At 41.9% G+C, this 16,030-nt stretch overlaps 1 protein-coding gene across 1 annotated transcript in view; it reads left to right on the top strand.

The window, feature by feature from the left end:
* The window catches only part of LOC5565349 (synaptogenesis protein syg-2), a 284,790-nt gene that overhangs the window by 73,694 nt on the left and 195,066 nt on the right, over window positions 1-16,030 (top strand). The window contains exons 5-6 of the mRNA XM_021838630.1: window positions 7,644-7,813; window positions 7,907-8,042. Coding sequence (XP_021694322.1) covers window positions 7,644-7,813; window positions 7,907-8,042 — 306 coding nt within the window. The remainder of the gene's footprint in view (window positions 1-7,643; window positions 7,814-7,906; window positions 8,043-16,030) is intronic.

Raw genomic sequence — 16,030 nt, forward strand, 5'->3', positions numbered from 1 at the left:
CGATACCATCCTTACCAGCAACTTTATTGTTCTTAAGCTGGTGAATGTCATCTTCAACCTCCCTCAAAGTGGGGGTTTCCATCCTCCACAGTACTGGCGAAGGCATTTCCTTCGTTGTCCCGTCTTTCATTGCCTGTGCTCTCAGCGCCATTCAGATCAAATTTCTGAGCTTCCGATCTTTCGACCTCTGAACTTTGAACTTCTATCAGTGCTAACTTGATGGCAGGTCGGTTAATCAGTCCACGAGTCGTTTGTTATACAGATCTTCGTACTTGCCCATCCTTCCCTGGGAGAACATCCGTAATTCTCCCACGAATCCATCCCCTCTTCGACAACAATGATCAGATCTCCAGGTTCTACTGGTCGTACCGGCTGGAACCACTCCCGTACCCAACGTGTCCAGAAGGTGTCGACGAGGTAGTCTCCATCTGTCTCTCCGTTTCGAGTGCTCCTGCACGAAGTCCCGACTAAGGTGGATGATGCCTTGTGTTTCATATAGCGATATAGCTTCATTAGTTGCATGGTCCTCACCCGAGCTACGTTGAATTGACTACTGATTCTGATTCAGCAGCATGGTTTCAAGGACTTCGTCATTGGGATGACGTGGGTGGTCCGCAGTCACCGCCATGGCCACCTTCACGGACCTGACCATGCGCTCCTATGGACCTCCCATATGGGGCCTAAGCGGAGGATTGAAGAGACACATTGTAGCGAAGTTCGTGTAGTCGTCGCGCAGTGCTTGCTGATCTTCCAGAGTTGTTCTGTCAGCAAATTGTTCGCTCCGATAAAGTCGGTTTCGTCGTCAGAACAGAAGGTAGCAGGCGAACCTCTGCATACCCCGAATCTCCAGATGGCCATAAAACTGGATTGGGTCGAGCTGTGGACAACTTTTAGGTGCATTGCCCTTATGGACAGGAACTTAAACAGAGCGATCCATCGTTCCACTGTACTGCGCTCTTGTTTAACAATAATGGGCCCGAAATAGTTCACCACGGTGTAGATGAAGGGCCGGATGAACGGCGTTATCCTGATTTCAGGAAGTGGTGCCATCATTGGGGCTTGGAGAATTGAACTGCAGAATTTGGAAGCGTTGCCTTACATCGGTAAATACCGTCTGGTTGTTTCCATGCAGAAAGCGGATGTGGTAGCTTTCAACGAGCAGGATAGTTACTCGATGCTCTTTTGGAAGAAAAATGGGGTATTTGAGATCAGTGGAAACTGCTGGCGCTGCGGATATGCGACTGTCCATCCTTAGCACTCCGTCGTCGTCCATCATCGGTGACATCTTGAACAGCGAACTCGATTTTGATAACTGCTTCGGCTCCTTGCTTGAATGTTCCTTGTCGTACTGGAGTGCAGCGTATTCGTCAGGGTATGCCTCCATTTGCGCCTGCCGCCACCGAAGTTTTTCAACTGTCTGCATCTCTTCCTGCATCATCAGCTGGCCTGTAGCTCTCAGTCCTAGGAATCGCTTGGCCGCCAGAACGACATAGGTGGTGGTGCGCAGCAGTCTCACCCACTTTGAGAATCGTTCCACGGCCACCATTGAAGCTTGACCTTGGTTTCGATGAAGTAGAAACGACGCTCGCATATCTACCGTTTTAGTGAATTTTTCCGCCGATTCTGCTACCCAATTTTCTTCCGGGTTGGATAGGAAGGATAGCAGTCCTTTGGGTCGAAACTAGGCCCGTCCTTCCACCTCGTTGCTTGATCCGCCATGTTCAGCTTAGATGGAACCTTTCGCCACTCATTAACTGTAGTCGTGCTTAAGATTTCTCCAACTCGGAAACCGACGAACTGATGATTCTGCCTTGTGTCCGATATCAGCCAAGCTAAGACCGTTGAAGAATCCGTCCATAGGTATCGAGCTGATATTGGAATCGTTAGAGTCTTGGTGATAGTGTCCACCAGACGGCTACTGATTAGCGCTGCTTGTATCTCCATTCGTGGAATTGACAGAGGTTTTAGTGGCGCTACCTTTGTCTTCGCTGCTATCAACGTGCATCGCGGGAGTCCATTGCACGAAGTTCTGAGATATGCTACGCAAGCGTAGGCGTTCTAACTAGCGTCAACCAGAGCATGAAGTTGTGGTTCTTGTGTAGTATCTCTACTGTTGGGAAGAAGGCATCGTGGGACGCTCACTTCAGTTATTGTCATCAGCAGACCGCTCCACTTACGCCAGTTTTCCAAGATTTCTCCGTCGATCTGCTCGTCCCAGTTTAGGTCAGCCTTCCATATTCGTTGCATAATCAGCTTTCCGTGCACAACAAAATGCGCTACCAGACCTAACGGATCAAAAACAGACATGATGGTCTATAGGACTTGGCGCTTCGTCGGAATAAGCTTGTTCGTCACGAAGTTTCGCACTTCCTCCTTCAGATCCAACTGGAACGTAAGGATGTCTTCCAACGGTTTCCACATCATTCCAAGCACTCTCTCTGCGCTTGCTTCCAGACTCATTGACTTCTGCTTGGTTTCGCGTACTTCTCCAATGTACTGGAGACGTTCCGTACTATTCGAAGCAAAGTTCCGAATCTTCATTCCAGCCATAGCGAGAACGTGCGTTACATCCTCTATCAGCTTCGCCGCTTCTTCTAATGTTTCAACATTATCCAGGTAGTCATCAACATAGTGTTTGTCGACTATTGCTCACGCTGCTTCTGGAAACTGCTCCTTGTATTCTTCGGCATTTTTGTTTTTCAAATATTGCGTGATACATGGTGAGCATGCAGCTCCAAAGGTAGCTACATCCATCACAATTAATTGCGCTTGCGCTTCTGGATGTTCTCGGTAAAGGAATCTTTTCGCCTGCCTGCCCTCTTATCGTATGCGGAATTGGTGGAACATTTCTTTTATGTCTCCACTAAAAGCAATGCGATTTTGGCGGAAGCGCAGAAGGACGACCGGAAGTGCTGTTAACATGTCCGGACACACCTTTGGCAAATACCATTCCCGACCAGGCATAGAAGCATTGGTTGTAGCTACAGAGTGGCAGCTTTCTCCAATATGGATGGTCTGAACAAAGCGCTTCGTAATCCAACTTTTGACTCGGTAACTTCCAGATGCTGAATATTCTAGCCTTCAATGGAAATTCATTTTCCATGTTGAGACCGGAGGTGATGATTGGAATGTGCTGGGATTATTTCTCGGTCCTTGTTATATCTCCCGTCCAACCGAGATGGAGCGGTTCGCCACTTTCAGCGCCCAGCTGATTCGCTACTTCCACTTCCGCCATGGTTGAGGAAGATCCGTCGTCTAGAAATACGAAAACATCCTCGCTTTTTCCATTGAAATACAACGCCACAGGAAGAAAACGCAACAGTGCACTAGAAGGTGCTGTACAACGTTTGTCTCCAGCGTAGATGACGATGGTACTCCTGACTCCTCCTTCCTTACATGTGGCAAACCATGATGACAGTCTCCTGCTCCGCATTCCAGTTTTTACCAGTATGGTCAAGATTGATGAGGTATAAAGCATATCCTGCATAATCCCTTCTGCATAGCACCTTCCATCGCTAGTCCACATTCAATCGCCAGAGTTCCAGGTAGTCAGCGATTCGATGGCTTGTTTGGCCGTAATGGACACAGGGCTTGGCCGGTGTAGTCTCAGGGGTAGACGTCCCAGCGGCAGTTGATGACAGTTGATGAACAAACAGCTTCTCCTTCGTGGGATTCTCTCGCTTACCCTTTTCTTGTTTCATGACCGTTTGCAGTCCCAAATTAGTCAAACGAGCGACGTCACTGGTCATCAGAACAAGGTCTTTCATAAAATCGTTGAACGTCACCAGGTTGACTGGGTTGTAGTTGTGATTGAAACAGACCCACTGGAGTTTTAGATTCGGTGGAATCCTATCCACTAATTCCTGCAGTAGCATAAGATTGCTAATATGCTAATATTGTTGCACCAGAATCGTGTGCTGCACCATGTTTCCTACGCCCATTCCAAACTGGATCAATGTTTTACGGTCGTTGCCCCGAGGGGAGGAAATTTTTCTCATCTGCTTCAAAAGAGCATGGATAACTAAATCTGGTCTTCCATATAGCCACTCCAATATATCCAATACGACAAGAACTAGAGATGGGCAAAATTGATCGGAGCCATTTAAAAGAATCGAATCACTCAATTGAACTCGATGATCCGTGGCTCTTTTTTGGCGAGAGCCGGTTCATTCGATTAGCAGTCCCACAGCGCATCAGATAAAAAGGGACCCGTAAAAATAACGAACTGATTCTTCTCTTCTATTCTCTTTCGGTCGTAGCTCGGCTTTGTTATAACGCTTGACACGTGCCTTGTTTTGCGCGCCACGCCACATATGCAAGCACAGTTTGCTACTGCTCCGTTCTCTCAGCGCTCTCAGCATTGACAGACAAATTTGCCCCTATCGTGTTCGTGCTCGGTCGTACCGTGTGTTTCCGAGGAAGAATGTACGAAGCATGAGGATGCAAAACATAATACAATATATGGGGAGAACAAGTCGCGCGATGCCGATCCGTTGGATCCGTTCGCTCGGTTCAGTTCGCTCTTCCTTTACGAGCCGCTGAGCCATTGAACCTTTCCAAAGATCCGATTCACTAAAGTTAGTGATTCGGATCGAATCCGTTCACCAAAAGAGCCGTTTTGCTCATCTCTAACAGGAACTGACTCCGGAATCAGCAGCCGACTTTTAAACTTTCCAGCGCATGTCCACGTAGCCATCGCTGCAATCGCGCAAGGTTTTCCGCATCGCTGTACTCACATGTTTCGGTCGAGTTGTTGAAGGAACAAAGAACGAGTGGCCAATCCTTTGGATCTCCCGTAGCTGTTGAGGTTCACTGGCGTGGTTCCACTGCGTGAGAGCTAACTGATATGGCACATACTGATGATTTGGTACCGATAGTGGATCCGATTATCTGGTCCAGGTGCCGGAAATGTTTGATATCCCGATTGGGCTCCCAGTATCGTTGAGCTCAGTAATGCTGGAAGGCGGCGTATGTGCTGAAACGAACCCGATGTCCGGAAAAGGCTTGCTGAACCAGGATTCGCAAGCTTTGGATACTGGTTGTCGTGATGGTACGAACTTCCGTAGGATGGTTGGAATGCTGTTCCCCAGGATCGCCGACGATGCTCATCGCCTTGAGAGGTGCCGGTACTCGACTGCTAGGCTTGCTCCAGTGCCATCTTCGGACGCAGTAACGATAGTTGGATTCTGCGAAGTCCCAGTCTAAAGCGTGGAACCGATTTGAGTCGATGTGGCAGCAATTGGACTTTTCACTCCACCGGTCTGACTCGCTGATCTGACCTTCTTCCTATGTTGCATCCTTTTAGCGTTTACTATGCTCGTATATAACGTATTGGCCTTTACGGATTACGAAACCAGCTTAGGTCCGCAACTTGTAAACGGAAACAAAATTCGCTATGTATAAAACATTGATTCTTTCGCTGGCTCTCTAAGGCCAAAGAGAATAGACGTTAATTGAGCCTGACCGGAAGGTCTTTGGTACATTTAGTGTAAAGCGCTACGGGCGATACTCGGTAGAAAACTAGAAAATGGTGTGTGGCAGAGACACATGAATCACGAGTTGTATCAAGTGTATGCAGATGGTAATATTATCAAATGGCAGACTTTAGTGGGCTGGTCAAGTAGAGCGAATGTCGGAAGAGAAAACTACGAAAACAATATTCAGTAGACAACCAGGTGGAGATCGGCGACTTCAACGAAGACCACGAATACGTCGGCTATTTGCAGTGAAAGAGGACCTGACGACCCCAACTGTTCGGGACAACTGAAGTAGTAAGGACTGCTCATTTTATAAAGTGGACACTTTGGACATGCAATATCTTTTTAATTTATCAATGAAATCGAAATCGGTTTTCTGTACATCGTTCGACTAATATTGTACAATGCTGTGGTAATAAAAAAGTTACCAAAATAATATGATTTCACACTAATAAGGCACAACGTTTAGAACGGTCGATTTTTGGAGGTTATCAAAATCAAGGATTATTAAAAATCGGCAGGAAAATTCGACAATTTATATTTTTTATTTTCAAAAAATGGTTGTACTTAGAAAGCATCATCAATTAGAAGCTTGCTAAAAAATATCGAGTTATTTTTGGAGAAGCAATTTTGCAGATATCATAAAATCATTTTTTATCAATTTTTTTTAATGGAACTGATATGAGTAGAATTTTAAAGTTTAAAGTACGTCCAGACGGAAGTAATAATATAGTATTTATAATAAAAATAACTTACGCCTTCATAGAGTTGCTGATTTAGTCCCCACGTCATATTTTAGACACAATAGAAAAACAAATAATTTATTTTCAGAAGACCACTCAAAGCACAATGACAATCATCAAGATTGGGAACACTGCTTGAATTAAATCAAATTTATTTTGCATGCATTATTTTCAGAATGTGTTATTCTGAGACTACCTATCAAAATATTTTGAGAAAAACGCTTATCGATAAACATGCGTATATAATTTTAAAAGTATGGGATTTTTCAATAAAACGACCATGAAGAGTAAATTTGGTACCCAAGAATGCGGTTAAAACTCAAGATTTTGCTTTTTTTATACATATGTAGTTTCTTTAGTAATCTAAACCAGTTTTGAACACGCTTATTACTTTACTTTTTTGCTGGTAGTAAAAAGATGGTGTATCAGCAAATTTGACCATAAGGAATAGATCACTAAAGTGACTCAGCGTCAGGAACTGAAGGAATATTATTAATGTTTTTAAAAGCTCTACCTTAAGTTGAATAGTAAAGGATACCAACATACAATTTTTTCATTAAATTTAGGATTTTTTTCATGCGAAAAATAATGCTTAAACTTGACGAACAGTTTTCTTAGGAGTTTTTGCAAAAACTATTTAGTTCTTTAACCGAAAGCATTTTGTAAGTTTCTGTATTTTCATAACATTGTAGAATAATAGTTGAACGATACACAGAAAACCGTTTACGATTTCATCAATAGGTAAAAAAGATATAGCATAAACAAGGTGTCCACTTTATAAAATGAACAGTCCTTATCGCCCAAGAGCGTCGAAGATGGAACTCTGCATTACAGCAATGGCGTGACGCTACGCTTTAGCCAACAAGGTACCAGTTATGGCCATAGGAGTTCATTATTTGGCCATATGAAAAAATTTGGAAACTTTTCACATTTCTTCTTCTCTTTGGCATTAACGTACCCACTGGGGCAGAGCCTGCTTCTCAACTTATTAGCACTTCCACAGTTGTTAACTGAGAGCTTTCTTTGCCAAAGTTGCCATTTTTGCATTCGTGTATCATGTGGCAGGTACGTTGATACTTTATGCCCAAGGAAGTCAAGGAAATTTCCATAACGAAAAGATCCTGGATCGACCGGGATTCGAACCCAGACACCTTCAGCATGGCTTTGCTTTGTAGCCTTGGACTCTCTTCTATTCTTTTTGAATATTCTAACAATAAGATAAGGTACATCTATATTTCTCGATAATTTGTTGAAATTATCAAAACTTAAAAATTGCATTCAATGGTGCAATGAGCTAAATCGTTATCCACATTTAACGGTGACACGAGATCTAGAATAATTTGCTACTTTTGGTCAACTTATGCCCACTGTGGCAACGTTCCAACCTGCCAATTCTCACTCCATCCCCCTTTTCTCATTCTAGTGAAACCGCTTCGGGTGAAAATCGTTACCCCTAATGAGCTGCTGAACGCGAAACAAGCCGTTCCAATCAGGTGCAATGTGTGGGGTTCCTTTCCGGCGGCCAAAATCGTCTGGCTGCTGGACGGGGAGCCCCTCCGGAGTGCCGACATCACAGTACATAGCGAAAACAATGTAAGTTCCGACAAATGAGATGCAATTTGAAGGCTGTCGTTGGGCATTTAATCAAACCTCTGTCTTTGTCTCGCTGTCTCTTGTTCGTTTCAGGATGCAAATTTTACCTCCAGCATACTGACGATGGTGGTCTCGGCCGGAAACGATGGCTCCGAGCTAACCTGCCGGGCTTCCAATCCGTGGTTCTCGAACTTTTCACTCGAGGACAAGCGGATTATCAACGTTGCATGTAAGTATCTGTGGGGGTTTTCAAAGAAGATGATAACAGACGGGATGGCAGGATTGCGGACCATGAATGGGACTGATTTGTCACAGGACGACTGGACTGGGACCTGGACGATAACAGACGGTGTACTGTGGAATGGGCAACCTTTCGATGTGACGTTTTGATTAATTACTTATGTTGAACATGTTGGGCAAAAGTTTGACCCTAGTGGAACAATCCAAGTCTGAAATAATCCCTGTAGGAGCTGGTGCTCCTAATGGCAACAATTTGGAACCAATAATATACAATATTTTCTCATCTGACTTACCTGAGCTACCACAAGGATGTCAAAAATCTTTGTTTGAGGATAGCAAAATGTAAGATTTTTCCTAATGCTTCCAAAACTCAACATATAATATTCGCACACAAACCAAAGGCTTTGTATTTCCAACTTTGTCACGATAAGAGGGGTTCCAATAAATTGGTCAGAAAATTTTGCTGGTCCTTTTCCTATTTCCTAGCCCTGCGTTGAACTTTCCAGTCAGTGATTGAACACTTCCGGAAACATACCCGGAACAAAAGCTTAACCCGTATTGACACCAAACTCCATTGAGAAGCGTGACAATCTCTATTCATTTACAATTCACAGTAAACGGCGACCTCTAACCGCGTGTAATTACATTTTGATCACCACCATGCCACACTGCATTTTCGTTGAAACTGGAGTTCACCTCCATTTGAAAGTGCACCAATAAATTGTCCCTCACTTCACCGACCACCTCCCATATAATGCATCAACTCGACGGCGGCCCAGTTCCGTGCGCAGTTTATCACTTTTATCGCTCGAATCGTTAATTTAAAATGAGTTCCCATTTCCTGTTGCTGGACGCCGCCGCTGGGATCCCGTCCGGCATGTAGATATAACACTTTTCGACCGCCCTCAAACATTAATAAGCATTTATTTATGTCCCATTCCTCGGGGCGGCAGAAATACCAGGCAGCAGCACTAGCCTTGAACCTAATATTTATTTTATTTGGATGGCGAGCCTGGACAGCAGGGTTGCCAGGCTTTCTGATGTCTCGGAGTAGTAACGATTTTCGGTCAGCATTTCAAATCACTTTCACATTCTAATACTACATTATTCGAGGGTTCTTCAAGGCAATTTCCCGTTAACTTTCCAGGGATTTCTGCATAACTGAAGCATTTCCTGAGATATTCTTTCAGAATTTCGCCTCAAATCTTAGTGTTCATCCAGGTACTTTACGATGGATTTTTTTCAATTATTTTTCAAAATATACTCCTGGATCAATATATAAGGGCCCAAATGCAAAGGAGTGTAAGTGACATTTTGATCGGATTTGAGTTGAGTATATTGAAAAATTCGATATTCTTGTTTGATTTTTCTGGTTAACAAAAACAAACATAATTCATAGGAAAAAAACATGTTTTTTTTTTCGACTTCCGCAAAATTTTTGTATGGAATAAGAAATATTTGTTCTGACCCCATTTGCTCTCCTCATGAGAACTATCTTTAGCTATTTGTGACAAATTTCTTCTTAAGGAATTATGGAAAAATCTATAAAGATGTTAGTAGGATAAACTTTTAGAGAATTCGTGGGAAATTGATTTGTTTTTTTTATGCAAATCACGAAGTTTCTGGAAAAGTCCTTCAATATATCTACGCTAGTCGTAATAGAATGATCAAGAAAAAACTTTTCAGTATCCCTATTGTTATCCCCATTGGCGTAGGAACAGAGTTCTCTAATTGAAATTTTTCATGTTATTGAATATGAATTGAAAAAAACTTTCCTAATGGCATATATCAATATTATTCATACAGCGCAATCTGTAAAGCTGAAGAATGGAGAGAAGAGATAAAATCTATGTTAACGTTTCGGTTGTTGCATGATTCATTTGGTTCACCTAAATGACAATGTTTCCATATTCAGCAACATACAGCGACTCTCATAACCCGGAAAAATGACAGGATCGTTCAACGGTAGTAACATGAGTGCTTAACGAAGAAGGCTACGCTGTACTTTTTCAATGTGCAGCACCTGAGAAGTGTGATACTGAGAGAAAAAATATCAACGTCATATGCAACCCAGATCCCGCTGTCACGAAACGTCAAATGCAGCCCATCGTTTTTATGGCTGAAAAAGTGAAAAGTGATGCTGATGAATCTAGACACAAGACTAGTTATTTATAATATCTAATCTAATATATAATATTGTTGGCATGAAATTTCACTCAAAATGCCGTTTATGCTTCGGTGTGATGCAAACGCAATATTTTTTTTGCTGAGATGGTCATGTGAAAGTTTGAACGGCTTGCGCAAGATTGATATAAACACTGAGTGGAATAAGAAAAAACTTCAGCAATCGCAGAAAAAGAAAACCGTCTCCGCAAGTCTCGCACAGGCAGCGTAGTCCAGTATGCTTCGCATCAATGAACAATACCATGTCTTTAGGGTGTAGATATTGCGCATTTCTTTCACCACTGGACTATCGCAGAAGTTTTTACAAGTGCGAAAACGCTAATAAAAGTGCGCAATTGCATCTAATCGGGTAGGTATCTTCGGGGGACTTATTCTTCGCACATCAAATAATAAGTGCTCTGAAGACACCAACATGATTTGATGCTATCTCGCTTTTTTATTCACACTTTCGCACTTATGAGACCATACTTCGCAGTCCAGTGGTGAAAGAAACACCCAATATCTTGGAACGCTTGTGAGTTACGTCAAATGAACCCAAGAACAGAGGAAACCTTGGCCGCGGTCGCGCTCACGTGTTTGTAGAATTTTAGTTTACTGATGATACGCGTGGGAATAGAATGTCGTGTTGCAGTGAAGAGTGTTGGGGAGATGATGCTATTCACACTGCTGAAAAAATCAGCGGATAGATTGGCCGATTCACCCACATTCGCTGATGTCCTATTTTAAAAACGTGTTTGCTCAGATATGCAATTACACTGTAACCTCAATTTACGAACTAGATCGGGGGTGCGCAAATTGAGTTGGTGTGTAAATTGAATCAGTGCGTAAAACGAGGGAGCTCAGATCTCAAAACGAGGTTCTGCCAATTTATCATTTCTATGTTGAAGAATGTCTCACAATACTGGGCCCTAGAAGATTGTTATATTTTTTGAAGCGTTTGTATTGTCAGATCCAAGTTTTGGTAATTAAGTGAGTACAACATGTGTTCTAGTTCATCCAAAAACTTCCTGGAATATATACCTGCAATGCACTGGCATATTTAGCGATCCTTTGATGTTTTTTTGATATGGCACAGGCCCTTATCTATTCATAGTAGTAAAATGAGTATTTTTTTAATTTGTGCCGATGTCCTAGGTCCTCCAAGGACTCCATTGAATATAGGCCTTGGGATCTACGACCGTAATAAGATATTAGAGGTTACTTTTCATTTACTTCACAAGCCCCTAACCATTCATGTGAGTAAACGGTGTATCGTAATAATTTATGCGGATGTTCTAGGTCCTCCAAGGACTCCATTGAATATAGGCCTTGGGATCTACGACCGTAATAAGAGATTAGAGGTTACTTTTCATTTACTCCACAAGCCCCTAACCATTCATGTGAGTAAACCGTGTATTGTAATAATTTGTGTGGATGTCCTAGGTCCTCCTAGATCTATATCGAATATAGGTCTTAGGATCTACAAGCGTAACCAATTATCAATAGATGCTTTTTTGATATGGCACAGGCATTTATCTATATGTAGTAGTAAAATAAGTATTGTTATAATTTGTACCGATATCCTAGGTCCACCAAAGACTTCATTGAATAGAGGCCTTTGAATCTACAAACGTGATCAATGGTCTATAGGTAGTTTTTTTAATACAGTGATACCTCCATGAGTCGATGTTCCATGACTCGATATCGACTCATGGAACCATACTAAAAACATAATTTCATGGTTACTATGATGGTCCCTAGAAGCAGCTTTCCAAAGAATTGCTGTTCCATGACTCGATATTTCCATGAGTCGATGGTCCCTTCAATATCGACTCATGGAGGTTTCACTGTATGACACAGTCTCTGAACCATTCATTTAAGTCAATGGAATATTTTATTGATTTATACGGATGGTTTTGGTGCTCGAAGGACTCCATTGAATGAAAGCCTTTGGATCTACGGCCATAATAAGTGAATAGAAAATAGTTTTTAAATACTCCAAATGTCCCTTACCATTTCTGTGGGTAAACGGTGTATTGTATGAATTTGTGGGGATGTCCTTGGTCCTCTAAAATCTCTATCGAATATGGGCATTAGGATATACAGTAAAACCTCCATGAGTCGATATCTGAAGGGACCATCGACTCATGGAAATATCGAGTCGTGGAAACGAATGCCTTGGAAAGCCATTTGAAGGGACCATCATAGTAACCATGACATTTTGTGTTAAGTATGGTTCCATGAGTCGATATCGAGTGATGGAACATCGACTTATGGAGGGATCACTGTACAAGCGTTACCAATCATCAATAGATAGTTCTTCAATATTGCAAAGGCCTCTTACTGTCCATATTTGCAAACAAAGTGTTGTATTGAGTTGTGTCGATGTTTTTGTACTTCTGAGGACTCCACGATACATAGACCTGAGTACATATCTACAAACTTAAGTAGTTGTACATTGATGATACTTATTTATAGCATAAAATATAAACTCTTAAGACTAAGTAGCCCGTCATTCGGTTTGGTAGCCTTGTTGATTTTCCAGATTGCAATTTTAAAGTGATAAAACTCAGTCATCTTAAGTAATATTGATTCATAAAAGTATCACTTACATATAGAAAATATGCTGATACATTTTCAGCAATGTCAGTGCAAAACCTAGTGATTTTCTTTAATTCGCAATCGTGAGACGGTTGACCACAATCATCGATGCCCACTACAAATTTTAATGACAGCCTACTTCGCCTTAATATACGCAAATGGATCAATGTACTGATCTGTACTGATGTTCATGAATTCACTTCTTTAAACAAGTGGCATTTATTGAATTTGCGTAAAAACAGACTTCGTTCATTGAGGTTTAGGTGAATTTAATTTAAAAATGGCATCAGACATCGATTTTCGTCAACAATATTCTCCAAACGTAGGTCGCCATCTTGAATTCCAAAATTGCGTCAAAAATCGATTTTCGTCATCCCCTCGTCGTGTCCGTTCTGAAAATACTTATATTGCATGGGTTTCCAACGATTTTATCCAACCAGAGGTCACCATCTTGGATTTCAAAATGGCGACGGACATCGATTTTATTCATCCCCTCGTCGTGGCCATTCCGAAAATACCTATAATGCATGAGTTTCCAACGATTTTTTCATACCGGGGGTTGCCATGTTGGATTCCAAAATGGCGTCGGACATCGATTTTCGTCATCCCCTCGTCATGTCCGTTCCAAAAATACCCATATTGTATGGGTTTCCAACGATTTGCCCAAACCAGAGGTCGCCATCTTGGATTCCAAAATGGCGTCGGACATAAATTTTCATCATCCCCGTTCCAAAAATACCTATATTGTATGGGTTTCCAACGATTTTCCCAAACCAGAGGTCGCCATCTTGGATTTCAAAATGGCGTCGGACATCGATTTTCGTCATCCCCGAGTCGTGCTCGTTCCAAAAATACCCATATTGTATGGGTTTCCAACGATTTTTCAAACCGGAGATCAATGATTTCCCACAGAATTGTCAAAACTCAATTTACGCACTGCGTTAAAAAAGTGACTTAAATTGAGTTTAGATCGTAAAAAAATTGACTTAAATTGAGGTAGCGTAAAAAAAGACTTCGTAAATTGAGGTTTTAGTGTATTCGATTTGCGGCTGTTGACGAAAGACCATAACAGACATCACTAACGAAAGCCAAATCATGAATACGGTTATTAACGTTACGTATCGAATTGACTTTTCCAGTCTTGGGAACTGTGACCACAATTCACCACAGTTCATCGATTCTGCCATTCAACCAAAAAGGAAAGCAGTAGCAGCATCAATATCATCAGGCGTTGCGCTGCCAACGGTTCACACACTGCTTGACTGTTTTTGTCTCTCCACTATGACCGTTTTCGGGCAGCCATTCCAAGGTGAATGATTGAAAAAAAGTGTTAAATCATTCAATCGCTAATATTTCGCTAGTGTTTTCAACTAATTGAAATCTATTAGCTCTAACAGAAAGAGCACAATCATTCCGTTGCGATACATATAAACAAGTTCAATTTCATGCTACCTTTTTCGAGCAAAAATGCAAAATCCCGAAAGCCGCAAAAATCGTGTCACCACTGTGCTCGAGTCATTTCGCATTCGGGGTTGAAAAACGTTAGGAAGAAAAAGATTACAGTTTTGAAGAGCCGTGACATTTTTTGGTTTTGAACGGTCATGGTTTGCTTGGGATTTTGATGGTCGTGTAGAAAGATGTAAATGTAGAGGCGGTAAATGTTTGCTCCAGTACTTTTCTCATCACTGGACTTGGCACAGTCCTGTAGCCATCATCGTTTCAACAAAAGTCGTCTTAGCTTCAGTTGACGCATTGCATGGTAGATAGCTATTGAGCTCGTCGTCATATATCCAAGAAAGCCCTGGTAGATTATAGTCACCGACTACAATGGTTGCGTCGGTTTCGGAAGAGAAGTTGCAAATATTTTGCATTGCAGTTACGTGTATCGAGTACGCTTCAGGTGGTGAAGCCGGTCGGATATAAATGCCACAAAGATGGATTGTAGACATTGGAAGATTAACTGAGACAACAACTTGTTCAAGAGAGTCGCAGTCGTTCAAAGAGACCGATGTACAACAAAAATAAGCTTCAACTGCAATAAGCACACCACCACCACGTTAGAAGGAGCTTGTCTATTCACTGCGATTGCATCAGAATATTGTGTAATTGGAACAGAGTTCGGAGTTGAGTACGTCAGATGCTTGCCCAGTCAAAATAGAGCGTCACGGTTGACACAACAAGGTAGGCTATTCCCGCGTGTAAACAACGATTTTCCATCAAAACATGTGTCGTCATAAGGCTATCCATGAGGACTTTCCGCACTAGGACTGACAGCTAAAAGTGTACATGCAACCGAAACGGAAAGGTAAACAAAGCATGAAAGTGTTATAGGAGCTTTACATTTTCCTTTGTAATCGAACGGTCACTCCGATGGCGAAACGTCAAAAGCTCGTGGTAAACAAAAAACCAAATGATCGCAGCTGTCTCATGGAATGCCTTATTCCTATCGTCAAGCATGAGGCCTTGAGGATAGTAAAGGAGAGCAGGCCTTGCTTTCTTTCGCACTCGTTCAAGTCTAAGACAAGACGTGACAGGTCAAAGTACAAAAACAAAACCAATTGCCTGTCAAAAAAGACCACTTCTCATGAGTTGGATTGCAACAGGGCACTTTGTTGCTAGCCTGGCCGTGTTGCTAGTTCATAGATTAGAGTTTTTTATCAACAGTTTGGAAAATATTAATGAAATCTTTTTGTTTCAAATATATTTATTTTCGATGTTAAGTTCAAAGCATGGGCTCCTACAATGCAAAAATAATAAAAAAAACACCTAATTGTAACCAATATAATGAAAATTAAGTCAATTCTCTCTAAAAATATTGCCAGTTCTGAATTTAAATCTTACTTTTTGAAAATATAGCATCCTCTATTGTACTAAATGAATGACCCGTGTGAGAAACAAACAAATTATGAGCCTTGATATTTAAATTTGTTCACAAGCTGCGCTTATAAAGGATTCTGGAGTTTGCGAAAGGAATGACGTCACTGCCAAATGTCATTTTTCGGAGTATAATACCTTGCTTCTTTTTACCGGTTAGTGCGTGTTGTGAGATTGAAATTCGCTGCGTCCTCGCGTTGTGTTGAACGTTGGGTGAGGCTGCTCATATCGTTAAATACGCGTTGACTACGAGGGGACTCCAAATGTTCAATATATTTGCTAGGAACGAAAGATCTATCAGGAGAATTAGGGACTCTGAAGCTGATTGGCTCATCTGAG

The sequence above is a fragment of the Aedes aegypti genome, chromosome 1 (genome assembly GCF_002204515.2).
Source record: "Aedes aegypti strain LVP_AGWG chromosome 1, AaegL5.0 Primary Assembly, whole genome shotgun sequence".
NCBI lineage: Eukaryota > Metazoa > Arthropoda > Insecta > Diptera > Culicidae > Aedes > Aedes aegypti.